We start from the raw sequence: 17487 nt of genomic DNA on the forward strand, positions 1-17487 counted from the left end.
AAGTTAAAGCGAGGCCAATTCAATTTGTTCTTTTAAAAATAAAAGTAGAATTTCATCTATAAAATATCCTAAAAAAGCAACAAAAATGTGAAATAGAAAATAAAAAGGCACGACAAGGTCGAATTCATGGATAAAATAGAAAACTGAACATAAAATTCTCAAAAACTACCAAAATTTTGAAAATTTTGAAAATTTGGGAGTCTGTAAAGCAATGAAAATAAAAATTTCAGGGTCGGTCGGGCCCGTAAAACAACTAATCAAATTGGTCTCTATTCCTGTTATTCGAATTCCTAAAACTTTGATTAATATAAGAGTTCGGTCTGAGATGGCGACAGCATAATCATGTTTTTTTATGAGAGCGAACTACAAAATATACTCATAAGGCTTCGATCGCCTAAATACCAAGAAGGCTTTGAGGCTCCAAAACACCGAATTTTTATAGGATACCGTATAAAATACTCACAAAACCTTGAAAATAAGAACATTTTGAGGCTTAAAATCGAAAAAGTTAAGGACATCAAAAGGTTTCAAAAAAATTTGGTTAAAACATAAAAAACGTGTATCATGAAACATATAAGAAAATCCTTGGACAATCCAAAAATCTAAACACATTTCAAACTATCACAAAAATAAAAAAATCCCAAACATCTTTCCATGCTGTATACTTTTTTGGTAGTGCTTTAGCGCTCGGTCATTATAGCACTTATATAAAGATAATTAGCGCAAAATCTGCAAAAAACTTAGGGTGATTTCGTAATTTCTTTAGCGTTTCCACCATTATATTGGTCTCGACCAAATTATCTTTTTTTGTGAGTGCAGGAAGCATGGGAACAAGCAAAAATATACTTAACTAATTAGTTATAATTCATATCTTAAAACTAATTAGTTTTCATCAGTTATAATTGTACAAATGAACCCGGGAAATGGATATTGCAGCTTTCAGCATTTCGGAGGTAATCTTTATACAATAGAGTCTCCCGGGGGGGGGGGGGGGGCAATCGATTTCGAAACGACGGTATTTGCCGCGTAAAATCTGCTTTTCAAAATCGTACCCTTACAGTGCAGTTCAATATGGCTGAATAGGTACCCTTTCAGTGCATTTTTTTCATGACTTATCCAACCCTTATAGTGCACTATATTTTTCAGCTGTAAATCTGCGTGACCAAAGAAGCTTGGGATATTTTCTGTTTCAAAAAAAACTGAGACAATTATTCTTGTCAGCTGTAATTATCACAATAGAAACTATTTCAAACAAACGAGAAGTAAAAACCTTTCCCGGGTAGAGTCTCCATAACTCGATCACGCACGGGGAGCGTAAATTCATTCGATTTAAGGAAAATTTCAAAATGGAGTAAGGTATATAAACCTGAAAAGACCATAAAATTTGTAGAGGTTTGATCTAAAGAGACTCCAACAAAATAAACAAAATATTTTTCTTTTCATAAGAACCAGTAAATTTTTGTTGAGGCTCGGCTGTTCTTATTTTTTTTTTCTCAAGTTGTTCTTATCCTGTTCTTATAGGTGACAATTGTAGTAAATTGAGGTATTTTGGGCCTTTTTACCCAATTTTTACTACTTTAACCCCTAAATTGCTTGAAATTGTGTAATTTTAGGCTCAGCAAGTGGGACTCAGAAGTCGATATAATTTTGATTCAAAAACTATTTAAGATATGCCTTTGAAACTTAAAATATACATATAAGGGTCAAATATTTTTATATTTTCATAAATTTTTTTGTTTTTTTATAAGAACATCCAAAATTTTCAAAGCCGATGGATTTTCTTTTTAAGCCTAAAATGTTCTTACGTTGTTCTTAATATAACTTTCTCGTTATGTTCTTACATAGTTTGTTCTTATATAAGAACATGTAGTAAACACTTAAAGCTTAAAAAACTTTTCAGCTATAGTATAGCGTCATAAAAAGACGACATCGCCCCTTGACAGCCACAACGACACCGACACGCCGTTAAAGGTCTGCCAAAAACTAAGGACAAAATTGAGAAAATGCAACAAAAATGTTGATGTAGACGCACCCTAAAAAAAGCCTTGTCGTTTGTGCCAATTTTCATTTAATACAGCCTAATTAATCTTAATTAACTTTCTTTTCGCTTCCGTGTTGTCTTTATTTAATTATCAATATTCATTCAATCAATTAAATACTTTATTTACTTAATTGATATTAATACATATTATGTTTACTCCAGTTGTAACCCCTGCAGTGGGAAAGAAATTAATGAAACCCCACCCTTGTTTTTATCCGTTTTAAGAGAAACTTATTTGTTTATAGAATACACGTTTTTTTTATGAGAACATCCAAAGATTTTGAAGACTTCGGATGTTCTTAACTTTTTGAGTTTTAAGTCTAAAAATGTTCTTAGAATGTTCTTATTTCCTAAGCAATTGGGTGTTTTCCCGTTTTTGAGCCCATAAAGCCTTAAAATGTTCTTTACTTTGTTCTTAATATTTTGGCCATTGAAGCATTACGTTCATATTTTGTTCTTATAAAAAACACGTAACTTTAATAAAGGGAAGCCCAAGTGACAATAGAATCGCTGCTGGGATGTCTTTTATATAACTTTAAATAGTTAATACTTTTTGTTATACTTGTTTTACTTTTGATACCTATTTTCATTCATATATTTTTAGTCTAACCCCTATCGAGAATAACAACCTCGCCCATATCCACTCATTCATTTTTTGAACGGGAGGATGTGCCGCATTTAAGGGAAGAGCACTCCAGAATTATTTTTGTAATTTTAAGATAAAATTCATCTACGCCGTACTAGATCTATTGCTCGAGTTTTTTTTCGCGAGGTTTTCGCAAATTTACGGTCTAGTAATTTCGATACGTTATAGATTAAAGTAAGGAGTTAAGAAACCGCTAGGAAAGGGCAGCAGAATCGATGTGACTGTCGTAAATTTTATCTCGTAAATAAGTTCAAGCTTAACCTCGATATCAACACTAGTTAAAAATGCACGATTTTTTCGAGTACTTCCGCAAGGAGATAACGATATTATGAATTTGTCTGAAACCTGCACAAAGTGCACAGATATAAATTTGATTCATCATGCGCCGAAAGACCTGATCAAAATAAGGCGTGGTGTTTTGGCATTGAATGTTTTTAGCCTTCATTAGTTTCAAAGATTTGGCAATTCAGTGTAAACGAAAAGTTGAAGAGAAGTGACACATGAGTGAGTCATCTTTTTTTTATTTTTCCTTTTATGGAATGTCTGATTTCCACATTTTTCTGTTTCTAGGCATCGTCCTTGCTACAAGATGACGTCATTTTTTGTCATTAAGGAGTGTATTCATCCTTAAGGACGTTCGGAGAAGTGTTGTTGATCATTACGTCATCATTACGTCATCAATTCTGACATTCAAGCAGTTGTACAGGATGTATCAAAATACATACCAAAGTAGAAATGTTGTGTTTTTTTCTCTTATTCTTGAAGTCTCAATAATACACATAATATCTCTCTATTATGTCTCAAAATAATTTGCAGCGGAGACAAAAAAAGGCTGTAACTTTTGATAGAATTCGAATAACGCAAGACTAGAGACTTAAGAGCTTAGGATCTAAGGATCCAGAAGTTCAATAATGGTCCAATAGGGCTCAGAATATAGCCTGGAGGTCTTTAAACCCCTCCCGAATTGAAATTCTCGAATAAATTTATCAATTAGCCCAAAAGCTACTTTCTCGCGCGACCTCAAAATTCCGAAAAACGAGGAAATAAGCTAAATTCTCAATAGATTTTCACCATGATTGTAGACTTAGAAAATTTTAGACGATTTCTTTTTTCTTTCGGTATATCTCGTCATCGGTCGTTCAAGGGTTAATCTCCCGATAGAGGATAGTCGGACAGAAAATCTTTGAATTTCTTCACATTATAAAAAGAACAGCTCACTTCACTTTTTAATGTCCGCTTTTTCAATGTCTTTTAAGTGAAATACGTTTTCAGTGATGAGCTACATACGGCGGCAAAGATTTCTTTAAATTCTTTTTTAACGTAAATAAAATTACCTATAATTTCCCAAATTTTAAAAGTCTTTAAAAACGATTAAAGAATATTGAGTATTGCTCTATCATATAAGAATGAGTTGGCAGAAAAAAGTCGTTAAATTACAAAACCGTTTTACATATTATCAGAAAATTGAAAACTGAAATCTAATTGATTGGTTAGCCAAAGAAGAGTGCTTTGCGGTTTATTTTAATGGCTTGTTATGCTGCTCACGCCCTGTCCTTACATGTGATATTGGCCTTCATATGTTTTCTCTACTGTCTATACATTAAACACGTTGAAAGTCTTAAACACGTGGAAAGTCACTGCGCCTGTCGACTGTCGGGGACTCCAGATTACATTACATTTTTGTTGGGTTTTTGAGTGGTTTTCGGTGTTTCTCTGATTGCTGTGTTTATATTTCTGCTTGACTTTTTAAACTTTGTCTATTGGTTTGTTGGTTCTTTTCGCATAAAATTCTCATTTCCTGACAGAATGTTTGATTGGTTAAATTTAGATATTTAGAAAAATTCAAAAAAATAGAGAAACACGCATAATTATAAAAATATTAGTCCCTTTATATGTTTCATCTTTATGTTATTTAGTATTTTCAACACTTGCTCTCCTTGAGGGTCAGATCTCTGATCTTCACCATATATATATTTTGCGGAGACTACATGTAGTACTTATCTATCTACTGAAACAAGAAATATTTGTTCCGGGATTTTTCATTATGATTTCATGAAATGTGCAGAAAAATTTGTTTCGGTAATATACATTCAGTTTTCAATTTCCTGATAATATGTAAGACGGTTTTGTAATGTAACGACTTTTTTTCTGGCAATGCATTCTTATATGATAGAGTAGGATTTTTATACTTTATACCCCTTCTCACGGCTACCCTTTATTTCGAATAATTTTGGTCCCTTGGACATCTGAAGTTAAATGTATTTTTTTAGCTCGTATAATTTGAAATCGGAAGTTTCATCCCTCTCTCCTACCAGAAATTTGGTCCCTAAAATTCATTTTCAATATACTCAAATGTTGAAATCATGAAATCTTTACCTTGAAAAATTTCCCTTTTTTCGAAAAGAAATACCATGGGACCACGCTGTTTGAAATTGCAACAGATGCCTTAGTTTAGATTCTTAGGCTTATATGGCTTTTTATGTTATCAATGCCCAAGGATTTAACATAATTTGTTCTTAGGATATTCTTAATATTACAAAAAAGTGTTCTTAAGATGTTCTCAATACCCATCGAAGGTTCTTACAAAAATGTTCTTAAGATATTAATAATACTCTGGGTCCTAACAAAATTTGTTCTTAAGATGTTCTCAAAACCCCCGCTTCTTAAAAAATGTTCTTAAGATGTTCTCAAAATTCAGCCTCGTGTTCTTATAAGATTGGTCTCATTATATCACTAAAAAGCTTTGAAGATTGCACTTTTTACTTACCGTTGATCATGATCTTTGGGACCTCCATTTCATCAAATTGCTCTAAATTATTTTTTACATCAAAACTTATTTTCCAAGAATATCAAACAAAAATATTTAAGAAAAATCACTTAAATTAAACTTGGCATTCTCAAATACTTTAAATTTCAAAACAGCTGAAAAATTAATTTCTGATCTTGCTCAATCAATGAGGTTTACAGTGAGGCTATTCTTCAGAAAAGCTTTTTTCCTATTATTAAAATGAGTTCTGTTTTGACTCTCTACAAATATTCAAAATAAGTTTTAGATTTCGAAAAACTTGGCTATAGGATCAGTGGAGGAGAGTACACTGCAGTATCGAGAGGAGAGTATTGTTAAATTAGACTCTCCATCTTTGAGGCCTATCAAATATTTCACTGAATCAATATTTTGAGTTGTCATAGGGTAAGAGTTCTTGAATTAAAAATAAATATATAAAACTTTTGAGATTTAGTTTTAATAGATTAAGCCAAGATATATCATTTGTAAAATGCTTAAGACTAAATTCTGAATCCTAAAATTGCAATTTAAAAACGCGCATCTTAAATATATCTAAAGGTCCCGGACAAAAAATTAACCAAAATATTAAATGAATGTAACTTTAGACACGAAACATAATTCAAGGTGATTCCATGAATAACCCACCCTTAAAAAAAATTTAATGACATTTTCAATGACCCATTAAAACCTTCACAGACAGTTGAAAATGCCAATTCTCCCAAGTCTGACGTCAATTTAAAAAGGTGTTTTGATTGGTTCACCAAGTCTCCATAAACGGAGCACGATTGGCTGGTGTTATCCTGAGTACTCAAATCTGATTGGATGCTAATTTATCCATGCAATTTGATTGGATGTTTGAAAAATACGTTGAATTTAGATTGGACGAGAGATCAAAATACTTTTAAAACATGACAGACTAAAGGAAACGATACCAGAAATAAATTTATCATTGCAATTATCGCTTTTAATATGTGATTGAAATTTCGTCATTAGCCTTAGTTGCTAGGCAGTTACTATAACCACCAAGGCTAGCCTAGTTGTCAAGTATTTATATGATTCATATAAGTAAGTAACATTACAAGCCCATGTGACGCACGAGCTACGATTTCAAGTATTTTTAACTAGTAGATTTCGTTTGACCCAGCAGCGTGTAGGAAGGAATAGATTTCCGAAAGCTTATTCACATCCTTAAGAACTGTTAATGAACATTTTGTGATGTGGTATAAATTATTTTTGCTATTTATGTATATCCGTATGGGATTTTGTTACTTTGCAAACAAATTAAGAGCTTAAGATATTCAAGATTTATTGATATTACTGGGTGTGCACCTGTTTTGAGTGACATACTCAAATAGTACAAGTTTAAAGGCTTTGATTTTATTGAAAGGTCTGATGATGCTGACGTAGTAAAAACAAGTGCGACAAGATTCGAAAAAGGTTTTGAAAAATGAAAATACATTGAATAAAAAAAACATTCCTCAAACAAAGGAACTTTTACTGATGCTCTTTCGAATGTTTTTATGTTTATAATAAATAGAACGTTTTCTATCTTATAATCAAAAACATTCGATTGTAAATTTGCTCGATATCAACTTTGCTATTTTTTTGTTTACAAAAGCAATAGAATGTGAGGTCACATCTCGAAACAACTTTCGATCTTTCACTTGTTTGCAGGATACCGTTACGTAAAAAAGCAGCTTTAATTTATCTGCCTCAGCATGAAGACACTGCCTAATATAAGGTCCTTTTATTCCCGTAGGAAATTTTTTCTTCGGGGAAAGGCATTTTCGTCACTTTTCCCCGACTAAAATTTCAAATTCGTCACTTTTCCCCGACAAAATTTACAATTTAGCAACTTCCATCCGACTAAATTGTCCAAATGAAATGGTTTCCTTCACTAGCTCGAAAATAGAGCTTCTAATTCGACGTTTCAAAGCACCAATTTCGGTTAATAAATGCGTAAAAAATTTGGATTTGAATTTTGGTTGGGGGGGGGGGTTAAAAGTTTTGGTTGTGAATAAAAAAATCAGGTAAAAGTTTTGGTCGGGTGATAAAATATCGGGGAAAAAATTCGCCAGGGGGAAAATTTCGTCACCCCCTCAAAATGTTCGTCACTTTCCCCCGACATTTTTTTCCCCGATAAGGTACCTATTTATGAAGGACTGTAACTGTATAGTGCACTTTTTGAATGCTTGCTAGACATTTGATTTTGATAGACTTAAAGGTTTTATTTTAAGTGTTCCCGTTTCATATCAGGTCGGTGTCTGCCTGTCGTTCCATTACGGTGATATAAGATGTTTTTATTTTTATTTTTCTGACCAATCTTGCTCCACACCCGTGTCAATTCAATGTGAAAAAGCTTGTTAATCAAAAGTGATGAGTAAGCAAATAACATCACTCTTATAAAAAAAACAACCTTTGTAATTAAAAAAATTAAGAACATTCGAAAGATTGAACAATGTGTAATAACTTAGGAACTTAGTAGGATTTATTTTGTATTCCTAGACTTTAAAAAAAAATTAAAATCAAAAAAAGTTTCATACCTTCTTTATCATCATCTCCGCTGCTTGAAGTTCTGTTAAATCGGGGTAACACGATTGTCGGTAAACGGAATCCAAAACCCGAGCTGGGTGGACCGTCTTTGTTATCGGGAAGCTCTTCAGAAACCTTTTGAGGGACGTCACTATCCGGTGCCACCTTTGTGTAAACCTCTCCATCTAAAAAGAAAAGAAATTAGAACGTATTAGAAGTTCCACTAAAAGTGAAATATAAATTGAGATAATACTCAATGGGCTTTTCCAGAAAAAACCGTGCACCCCCTGTTGAGGAGGTGCAACCTTTTGTGACCTACCCCCTTGGAATTCCAGGCAATTTTAGGATCATACCCCTCTGGAATTCCGGATTTTTACAAATTTTCAATCATTACCCCCTTGGAATTCCGCTTATTACGCGCGCAGCGCGTCTCCTTTGGTATAATGTGCGCGCGGTCGACTAAGTTCCTATATATCGCTCAACCACTTTCAAAATTCAGACTTCGTGTATGACTACATGACATCAATTTTCGTATCAATTTTTAAATCCTCAGATCACTCCGATCGCAAGTGAAGGATCCTCAGTGCTTTATTACGCGCGCAGCGCGTCTCCTTTGGTATAATGTGCGCGCGGTCGACTAAGTTCCTGTATATCGCTCAACCACTTTCAAAATTCAAGGTTCGTGTATGACTACATGACATCAATTTTCGTATCAATTTTTAAATCCTCAGATCACTCCGATCGCAAGTGAAGGATCCTCAGTGCTTTATATTTTAAATGATGAGATTGCTCAAAAATGCTCATCCGTTACCATTAGTTACGTAAAGATGACTGGTTGACCAATGACCGAAGCAATTTCTGTTGAAATTTGTGGAATTTTCTCCTCCGAGCTATTTCCACAAGGACCATATTCTATGTTATAATTGAATATAGAATTTTGAGTATCAATGCAAAGAAGCTTGTATTCAAGTCAAATTTCTTCATACCTCATCAACAGTAGACAGCACCAAACAAACAGATAGACAGGGCAGCACCAATCAACAGTACAAAGGGAAGTATAAAATTTTGTATAGATATTCATCTATTATATACTGTATACAACATTGCCCCTTGATTTTCCAACTTGAGGGTTGTTGGCCTTAACTTACCTAGGCTAGCGCTAGCAACACCCAAAAGACCAGTATACTGTACAACTAACAAATAAAAGCAAAAAAGGGTTTTATACTTAAAATATATTTTGAATATTTACCTGTAGCTGTATCATCACTCTCAGTTATAAAACGCATACGTTGTATTTGAATTTATTAGCTAACAAAAAATTAGTCGAAGTTTTTCAATATCCACCATCTCAAATATGAATTCTCGTGAACAACAGAGAAATTCACCATTGGCCCCTGAAAAACATGGGACAAAATATTTGTTTCTTTAATTCAGTTCTCCAAGCCCTCTTTTCTCTTGATGGTTTTCGTGAATACATTTTTAACAAGCTCGTAAAACGAAAATAAACTTGAAACTTGAACTTGAATATACATCACGCTCACAGCACAGGACATGACCAACGAAGAACGTTAACTTCTGAAAAAAAGTTAGCTAATCGCATTGAATATGGATGTAGACCGCACATACACCAAAATTTTATTGCAAACTATAAACTTTTCCTTCACATGCGTTTAAATGTGGAAAACTTTTGTCGTGAACTATTAACTTTTCCTTTGCATGCGTTTAAAATGGGGAAAACTTTTGTCGTGAACTATGAACTTTTCCTTTGCATGCGTTTAAAATGGGGAAAACTTTTGTCGTAACTATTAACTTTTATTTTGCATGAGTTTAAAATGGGGAAAACTTTTGTCGTAACTATTAACTTTTCCTTTGCATGCGTTTAAAATGGGGAACACTTTTGTCGTAACTATTAACTTTTATTTTGTATGAGTTTAAAATGGGGAAAACTTTTGTCGTGCACTATGAACTTTTCCTTTGCATGCGTTTAAAATGGGGAACACTTTTGTCGTAACTATTAACTTTTATTTTGTATGAGTTTAAAATGGGGAAAACTTTTGTCGTGAACCATGAACTTTTCCTTTGCATGCGTTTAAAAAAATGGGGAACACACTTTTGTCGTAACTATTAACTTTTATTTTGTATGAGTTTAAAATGGGGAAAACTTTTGTCGTGAACCATGAACTTTTCCTTTGCATGCGTTTAAAATGGGGAAAACTTTTGTCGTAACTATTAACTTTTATTTTGTATGAGTTTAAAATGGGGAAAACTTTTGTCGTGAACTATGAACTTTTCCTTTGCATGCGTTTAAAATGGGGAACACTTTTGTCGTAACTATTAACTTTTATTTTGTATGAGTTTAAAATGGGGAAAACTTTTGTCGTGAACCATGAACTTTTCCTTTGCATGCGTTTAAAATGGGGAACACTTTTGTCGTGCACTATGAACTTTTCCTTTGCATGCGTTTAAAATGGGGAAAACTTTTGTCGTGAACCATGAACTTTTCCTTTGCATGCGTTTAAAATGGGGCATGCGTTTAAAATGGGGAACACTTTTGTCGTGCACTATGAACTTTTCCTTTGCATGCGTTTAAAATGGGGAAAACTTTTGTCGTAACTATTAACTTTTATTTTGTATGAGTTTAAAATGGGGAAAACTTTTGTCGTGAACTATGAACTTCTCCTTTGCATGCGTTTAAAATGGGGAACACTTTTGTCGTGAACTATGAACTTTTCCTTTGCATACGTTTAAAATGGGGAAAACTTTTGTCGTAACTATTAACTTTTATTTTGCATGCGTTTTAAATGGGGAAAACTTTTGTCGTGAACTATGAACTTTCCTTCGCATGCGTTTAAAATGGGGAAAAATTTTGTCATGAATTTGGTGATTTCTTTCATCGGGCGTTTAAAACTTGGAAAACTTTTGTCGTGAATTATGACTTAGGCGTAGATCACAAATAAGTTGTGTTCGCGTCGTCCGACCGACTCACTTTCTATCTTAAAAATCCAACACTTTTCAGTCGGAAAGTGGGAAATCTATCGGATTTTTTACCAATATTTTTCAAAGCATTTTATACATTCATCGTTAGTCGCCGATTGGATCATCCAGTGTTAATTCAAAGAAGCTTTCCGTCCGTAATTTCTCAAAGATTGTTTGCGTTAAAAAGCGCTATGCGACTGTTTTTTGCAACCGTGATATGTAACAAAGATCATAATGCAGCTAGTGCGCTTGAAAATTCTTGCCGCGCGAACAAACCTATGTTCAGGGCGCATTTTTCCGATGATTCTAGTGCTGACCGACTGCCTAGGCTCAGAGCGCACTTTACCGACGATTTTAGTGCCAACCAACTCACTTTTTAGGGCTGGAAATGACGCGAACACAACTTATATGTGATTGACGCCTTATGACCTTTCCTTCGCATGCATCTAAAATGTGGTTTACTGTAATTAGGGTAGATCGTCAACTACCATTTTTAGCATGATGTCAAAAAATTCAAAGTGTAATTTTTTTTTGTGAAAATTTAATCTATTGTAAGACATTTTGCGCAATTTTTAACCTCCTAGGTTTTGATATTTTCCTTGGTTTATTGTAAAACTTTCTCCATTTTGTAAAGTAAAGGTGTAAGGTGAGGCATGACGCTACAGATCAAATCTGTGTTTTGACTGGACTCACCAACCTTTATGATTATAAGGGTACAGTCTGTTTATTGCGACAACTCTTTAAATTCAAGATCCTCTGAGAGTGTCTAGTGTTTTCATCTTACTTTAATATACGGCGTTTGTTTGTCATTCAATTTTTTTGTTTGCAACTTGCAAATCGAGGAGGTTCTGGGTCGCTTCGCAACTTAAATTCGTGACATTTACGGCTTGTTTTTGTCACTCTCACATGTCTTTGCTATGCAAACAGAGTGGAGGAACGTACTTAAGCGTTCTGGAGCGCGCGTAACCCCTTTTTCTAAACATTGATATTTTAAATGATGAGATTGCTCCAAAACAAAAAATCTTCCAACCCCCGGACCTTATTAGGACCCCCCATCGTTTATTAATTTGTAAAAATATTTTCAGCTGACAGAGGGAAGGAAGGCTCCTTATTTTGCTCTATAAAGCCTGATTTTAGCTTATTTTTGGGTTTTTAGAATTAAAATTTCCAACCCCTCCAACAATAAGCCCTCCCCCTACTAAGAACCTAATAAGAGTAAGATACAGTTTGTTTGTTGGTTCTTGGTTTTAACCATAGACATTACTGTGGTTTAATTGTGAAGACAAAATTTCAAGGTAAAGAGTTTCATATTCAAGTTAAAAATCTCATACAGTACTCAACAACAACAGACAGGCCTGTCTGAGAAAAATCAAATCAAAAACAGTCGAAAAGATGACTTTCGGAGTAGGGAAGTGTCAAAGACAAAGGGAAAGGGGGAAAACGCAACAAAAATATTTTCAGATGAACTTTTAATTTGGAGTTCTTCCATAAAATACACTAAAATCAAATCTGATGAACTAAGAAATTTATAAAACTACTTGACATGATCCAAATATTTTCAGCTTTTGGTATTGTCCGTGTGAAGCCAAACAGTTTTTCATCACTGCATACAAAAAGTTTGAGATTCTTGAATGTTTGCCAATATGCGAGATTTCTGATATCATGGGAAATGTAACTGAATGTAATGTCTTGTATTTAAAAACCATATGACGAGCGATATTTATAAAAGTTCTCTCCCAATTCTCTCGTTTGCGACAAAGGTACGACTTTTTAAGCATCTCAACAATCATTACGGCTTGACGATAATCAAGAAATTATTCACATTGTTTTACTGTTTCAAAAATGTTGTCTTTTTTAACCATTATTACAACCAACGCGTACGTTTCAATCATGGAACTCCTTTCCTCTGCTTTTCTTTTCCATGCATATCGAAACAAAAACATAGAAAAAGACTCAGTGCTTTCAATCTGATTAATCCAATGATGAAGGGTGGTTTCTTCTCTATCGAAATAATACTGTACATCATCTGCATTTTCAATTATCAATGTAGAAACTTTCAAATACATCTCTGAAAAATCTGCAATACCCCTCACTGCGAAACAAAACTTCTGGGATCGAAAAATGCTTCTCTATTTTGTCATAGTCAAAAGATGCAAACACTAATAATCGAATATTTTCGTTCGAATCTATAACGTTCGAATTAGATTTCCGAATAAAAACATTCGAAACCACAAGGCGGAAGTAAAAGGGCGCTATCAGTTAAAGCATAAAAAAGCTGATAATACGCAGGGAACGAGGTTGTTAAAAGGGCTGCTCCGCTCTCTCAGCGAGAGGTTCGAAAAATTGACTCTTCGTTCGTGGGACTCTCTTTTGAAAAAAAGTGACCCTGAATGGGACTGAAATGTGTTTTTGCGGCATTTACCTGGGACTCGTGAAGGTGAAAAAAGGTACCCCCGCCCCCTGGGACCTTGCAATATACTCGATTTTCGGGATTTCTTCAAATTTTTAGAATTTTGGTATTTTGGAATTTCTTTTTACATTCCCTTTGGCCAATGTGTTTTTTTTAGATATTTTGGACTTTATAGATCCTGAGGCTGTTGTAAAATTTTCGGCCCCGGGGATAAAAAACCAGATAAATAATTTTTTTTTCAACTGGGAAAAATGTCGTCGCCTTAATTCTTATAATTTTCGTCACTTTCCCCCGACATATTTACCCAGAAAAGGCACTCTAGTTTTGCCTAACAGATTTCCCGCAAAAAGAATATCCAATTAAAAAGCTGTTGTTTTCACCTTTCACTAGTGCTTCTCACGACTCTACACTCTAAATATTTGTGAGGTTAACTAGTAAATCGGCATAATCACGAAAACGGCCGAAGAATGTAACATGCTAGTGAGTTTCAACCAATAAAATAACGTATTCTCACTAGTCTTAAATTTTTCGCCGATCGTCGTGATTATCTTGGATTACCTTGGATTACCTCAGTATTATTTGCAACGCAAACAGAGTGGAGGAACGTACTTAAGCGTTCTGGAACGCGCGTAACCCCTTTTTCTAAACATTGATGGAATTCCACTGCATTCCACTGCATTTCAAACCTTACCCCCTTGGAACGGAAATGGACCTCCTCAACAGGGGGTGCACGATTTTTTTCTGGAAAAGCCCAATACGTAGAAAACGTAAAATGTAGAAGCAGCAAATATGTAAAAAAGAAAAATGAAGCGACTGCTTAAGTTGCTTAAGTTGGTATTATACGTAGATAGCCTAGTAATCTAGGCTAATTGTTTTCACAACAACAAGGCTGCTTTGCTATTTGTTAACTGAAAGAGCAGGGATTTAAACCCCAAGCCTCTGGGTTTTGACACTAACACTTTAGCCTCTGGCTTTTGACACTAACACTTTAGACCCATTAGTCACCCCGAAGTGACAATTCACTGTAAATTAATTATCAGACACAATTTCCTTTGATGCGGGGTGATAATTCTTTATAAATTTTTAGTCTTCACATAGATAGTGTGGAACGACGCTGGGGCCGTTGTATAGTGGTCGTTAATAGCGAGTTTATTTATTCGAGATAAATCGAGGGGGGGTGCGGTATAAAGCAAAGTTGACATGGGGCCGAAATCGCCGTATACTTTGCTCGACGACGGCAAAAACATCAAAATAAAAGCGTCTATAGTTGTGAATATGTTCAACCATATGAAAATATTGTTTCAACATCCATATAACGTTATTTGGTCGTTGTGTGCGTCAATTGGACGATGAAAGTACGTGTTTAACAAAGTTGGATATCTTACCTTTCTCAGTTTCTGGATTTTCGTCACCAGGCTTTTTGTCGTCATCTGATGGAATGGATAGTCTCGGTAACGTGAAACTCGGGAATTTGAATCCGAAAACGGAACCAGTTTCCCCATTTTCATCATCAGATTCAGAATCGGATGACGATTGCCCATCAACGAAGGAAGAGACTTCGACAGATGTACGTTCAGCTTGTAAAGGTTTCTTTAGTTTAAAAACATAGTTGGATCCTGTTGCAGGCACTGAAACTTCAATCTTGTTGATTTGCCAATCGTTGTAAATTTTGTCGGCGCCGATCCTTTGTGGAAAAATTAGTCGGTTAAAGTAGAATCACGGTCGGTCAATAGTTAAAATCAGGCTCGCGCTGAGGAATAGAGTGTTAGTAATCTCTGAGCAGATTCAAATTACTACAATTATGATTCGCATTCGTTATAAAGATAGCGTAAAAGGATTTTACCGAGGTTGCGGAAAGGCTTTGATAATTATCGTCAAGATTTGAGTTAAATTTTAATTTAACCTTTAAGTGTGGTGATCAGTTAAAGTGAAACAATTGCACCAAAATACACGCCAATCAAATATAAACGTTGGAACCTAGTCTCATTTGTTTTCAAGCAAAAGGTAACTAGATTTTAAATGTTTCAGTTAAAGAAGGTTGTCAGATAATCACATTCACCTTATGCTATAAGAGCATAGCGCAATTCACACATTATCCTGGTAATTTAGACAAGCGGCCGAGGTGAATTGTGTCACTTTGTAGGGCACCCCTTAGATCAAGGCAAATTTTTGATATTATGCTCCTAATAGGGTCTAGAATTGGCAAAAAAATTTGCATTTCGAATCTCCTGCAGTTTTCGAGTGAATCGATTTTTATTTTTAGTTAATCGATCCGGTCCCCTCTTTACTAACGGTTTTTTCTGAAGTCTGAAAATCAAATATCTGAGGCTACCAACGGTTTCAGCGTGAATAGTAGATAAAGAAAATGGGGTTATTTGTTAAGTTTCGACCACATGGTGCCGAGAAATGGCATTTTTAAGGCGAAAAATCGACGTTTTGGGCGTTTTCCGATGACGTCAGCATTTTCCTAGGAGCATTTTCAAATAAAATCATTCCCACAGCTGGATGGCCCTGAATTAGTAGTATCCAAAAATGGTATGGTTTGTCAACTTTGTCAACTGTATTCATGATTTTCGTAGATTTTAGACGGAAATCTAACCTTTAGCTTTAATTAGTTGTGTCCTTTATCGGACATGGCTCGTGAGGATTGGGGAAGACGGACTTATGGCTGGCAAGCAAACAGACGCAAAAGGAATTAGAGAAAAAAAAATACCGGATTCTTGAGATGTCACCAACGTCCTGTTGATCGACAAAGAATATGTCAACTTTGCGACTGGAAAAAGCATTCGGACTGTCGGACGGTCGTTGTAGCAGTACAAGTTTCTCTGAAAAATATTCAAACAAAAACATGAATGAATTATGGATTCGAAAATCACTATATGTAAACGGCAATTTGCTTAATATGAAGTCAGTGTTTTCTTTTTCAACAATGTGGAAACCATCTCAGCGTTATTAAGCAAATTCCCAAGAGAGTGGTGTCGCAATGCTAGTAAAACAGCGTGCACAGATCGAATGAGGTCTACAGGCTGTCCGGAATAAAGTATAGTTAAAAAAAAAACATAAGTAAAAAACTTGTATGCTTAGTTTAACAAAGTTGTATTTTGAATTTTCTCTCCATTTCTTTAGATTTTTATAGACGAACTTTTGTGTAACAAGGAGATCACAAAAAGGGGTATCGATTAATACGATTAAAACTAACTTTTCTACTCAATGATATGTCCGAACTTGATACTTTTTTCCCAGACACCCAATAGTGTCGTGGCCATTTTACAGTCGCAAAGTAGCAAAGCGTAATGGGTAATCAGGACCATTGCGCGCTAATGACGACTTACTATTAGTCCATTTTTTTGAAAAATTTCGAAGATTTTTGCGTTTAGCCAACCGGAAATGGATACTAGAGCGCAACTAGTCCTGATTACCCATGATTCATTTCGAATGTGAAATGGCCTATTTCCAGATACCCATATCATAGTAGTGTCGTGGGGGGAATAATATCAAATACTTAAGAAGGTCGGCTTCAATTAACTATAGATGGGGTCAAAATATTTTCTTGCTGAAATTGAAGAAATAGGGGTTAATTGACCCTTAAAAATTAAGGTATTTGTTTGTTATAGAGATCCTGGGAGATACCTAAAGATAGAAATAAAAGGCGTGCTGAAGAATTTTCCTTCTGTTTTCACATCACAGACAACAACATCAAAACAAACACACGAAGTCAGACAGTTCATAATTTATCGCTAATTTATTAAATGATTCGAAAATTGTTCTTTAATTTATAAGAACATTTTGAAGACACACGACTGAACTTTTAATGCCTTTTTAGAACTTTGTAGTAACTTTCAGTTGATTTTTTTAGGGAAATTTAAAGACGTTAGAGCGTTCTGATTTCGCAGAGTTGAAAAAATTGAAGAAATTGCTACTTTTTAACTATACTTTTTAACTTTTAGTTCTTATATTATAGGTTATCTATTTTCCGCAGCAATATGGTAATTATGTAGAAACATAATTAAAGTACATAATTAGATGAGAAGGCATTAACTAACAAACAACGCCCTGATTGTCCTCAATTTTCATGTTTAAGAGAGGAATGTGAGAGA

General features: G+C 34.6%; 1 protein-coding gene across 7 annotated transcripts in view; it reads right to left on the reverse strand.

Moving 5' to 3' along the window:
- Positions 1–17487, reverse strand: part of LOC136816369 (neuroblast differentiation-associated protein AHNAK-like) — a 111310-nt gene that overhangs the window by 32208 nt on the left and 61615 nt on the right. For all 7 annotated transcript variants that reach the window (XM_067072693.1, XM_067072697.1, XM_067072694.1 and 4 more), the window contains exons 34-36: positions 16104–16215; positions 14776–15074; positions 8016–8189 (exon numbers count right to left, since the gene is read on the reverse strand). In XM_067072693.1, the coding sequence (XP_066928794.1) occupies positions 8016–8189; positions 14776–15074; positions 16104–16215 (585 nt within the window). The remainder of the gene's footprint in view (positions 1–8015; positions 8190–14775; positions 15075–16103; positions 16216–17487) is intronic.

Source organism: Clytia hemisphaerica, unplaced genomic scaffold (assembly GCF_902728285.1).
Source record: "Clytia hemisphaerica strain Z4C2 unplaced genomic scaffold, Clytia hemisphaerica genome assembly, whole genome shotgun sequence".
Taxonomy (NCBI): Eukaryota; Metazoa; Cnidaria; class Hydrozoa; order Leptothecata; family Clytiidae; genus Clytia; species Clytia hemisphaerica.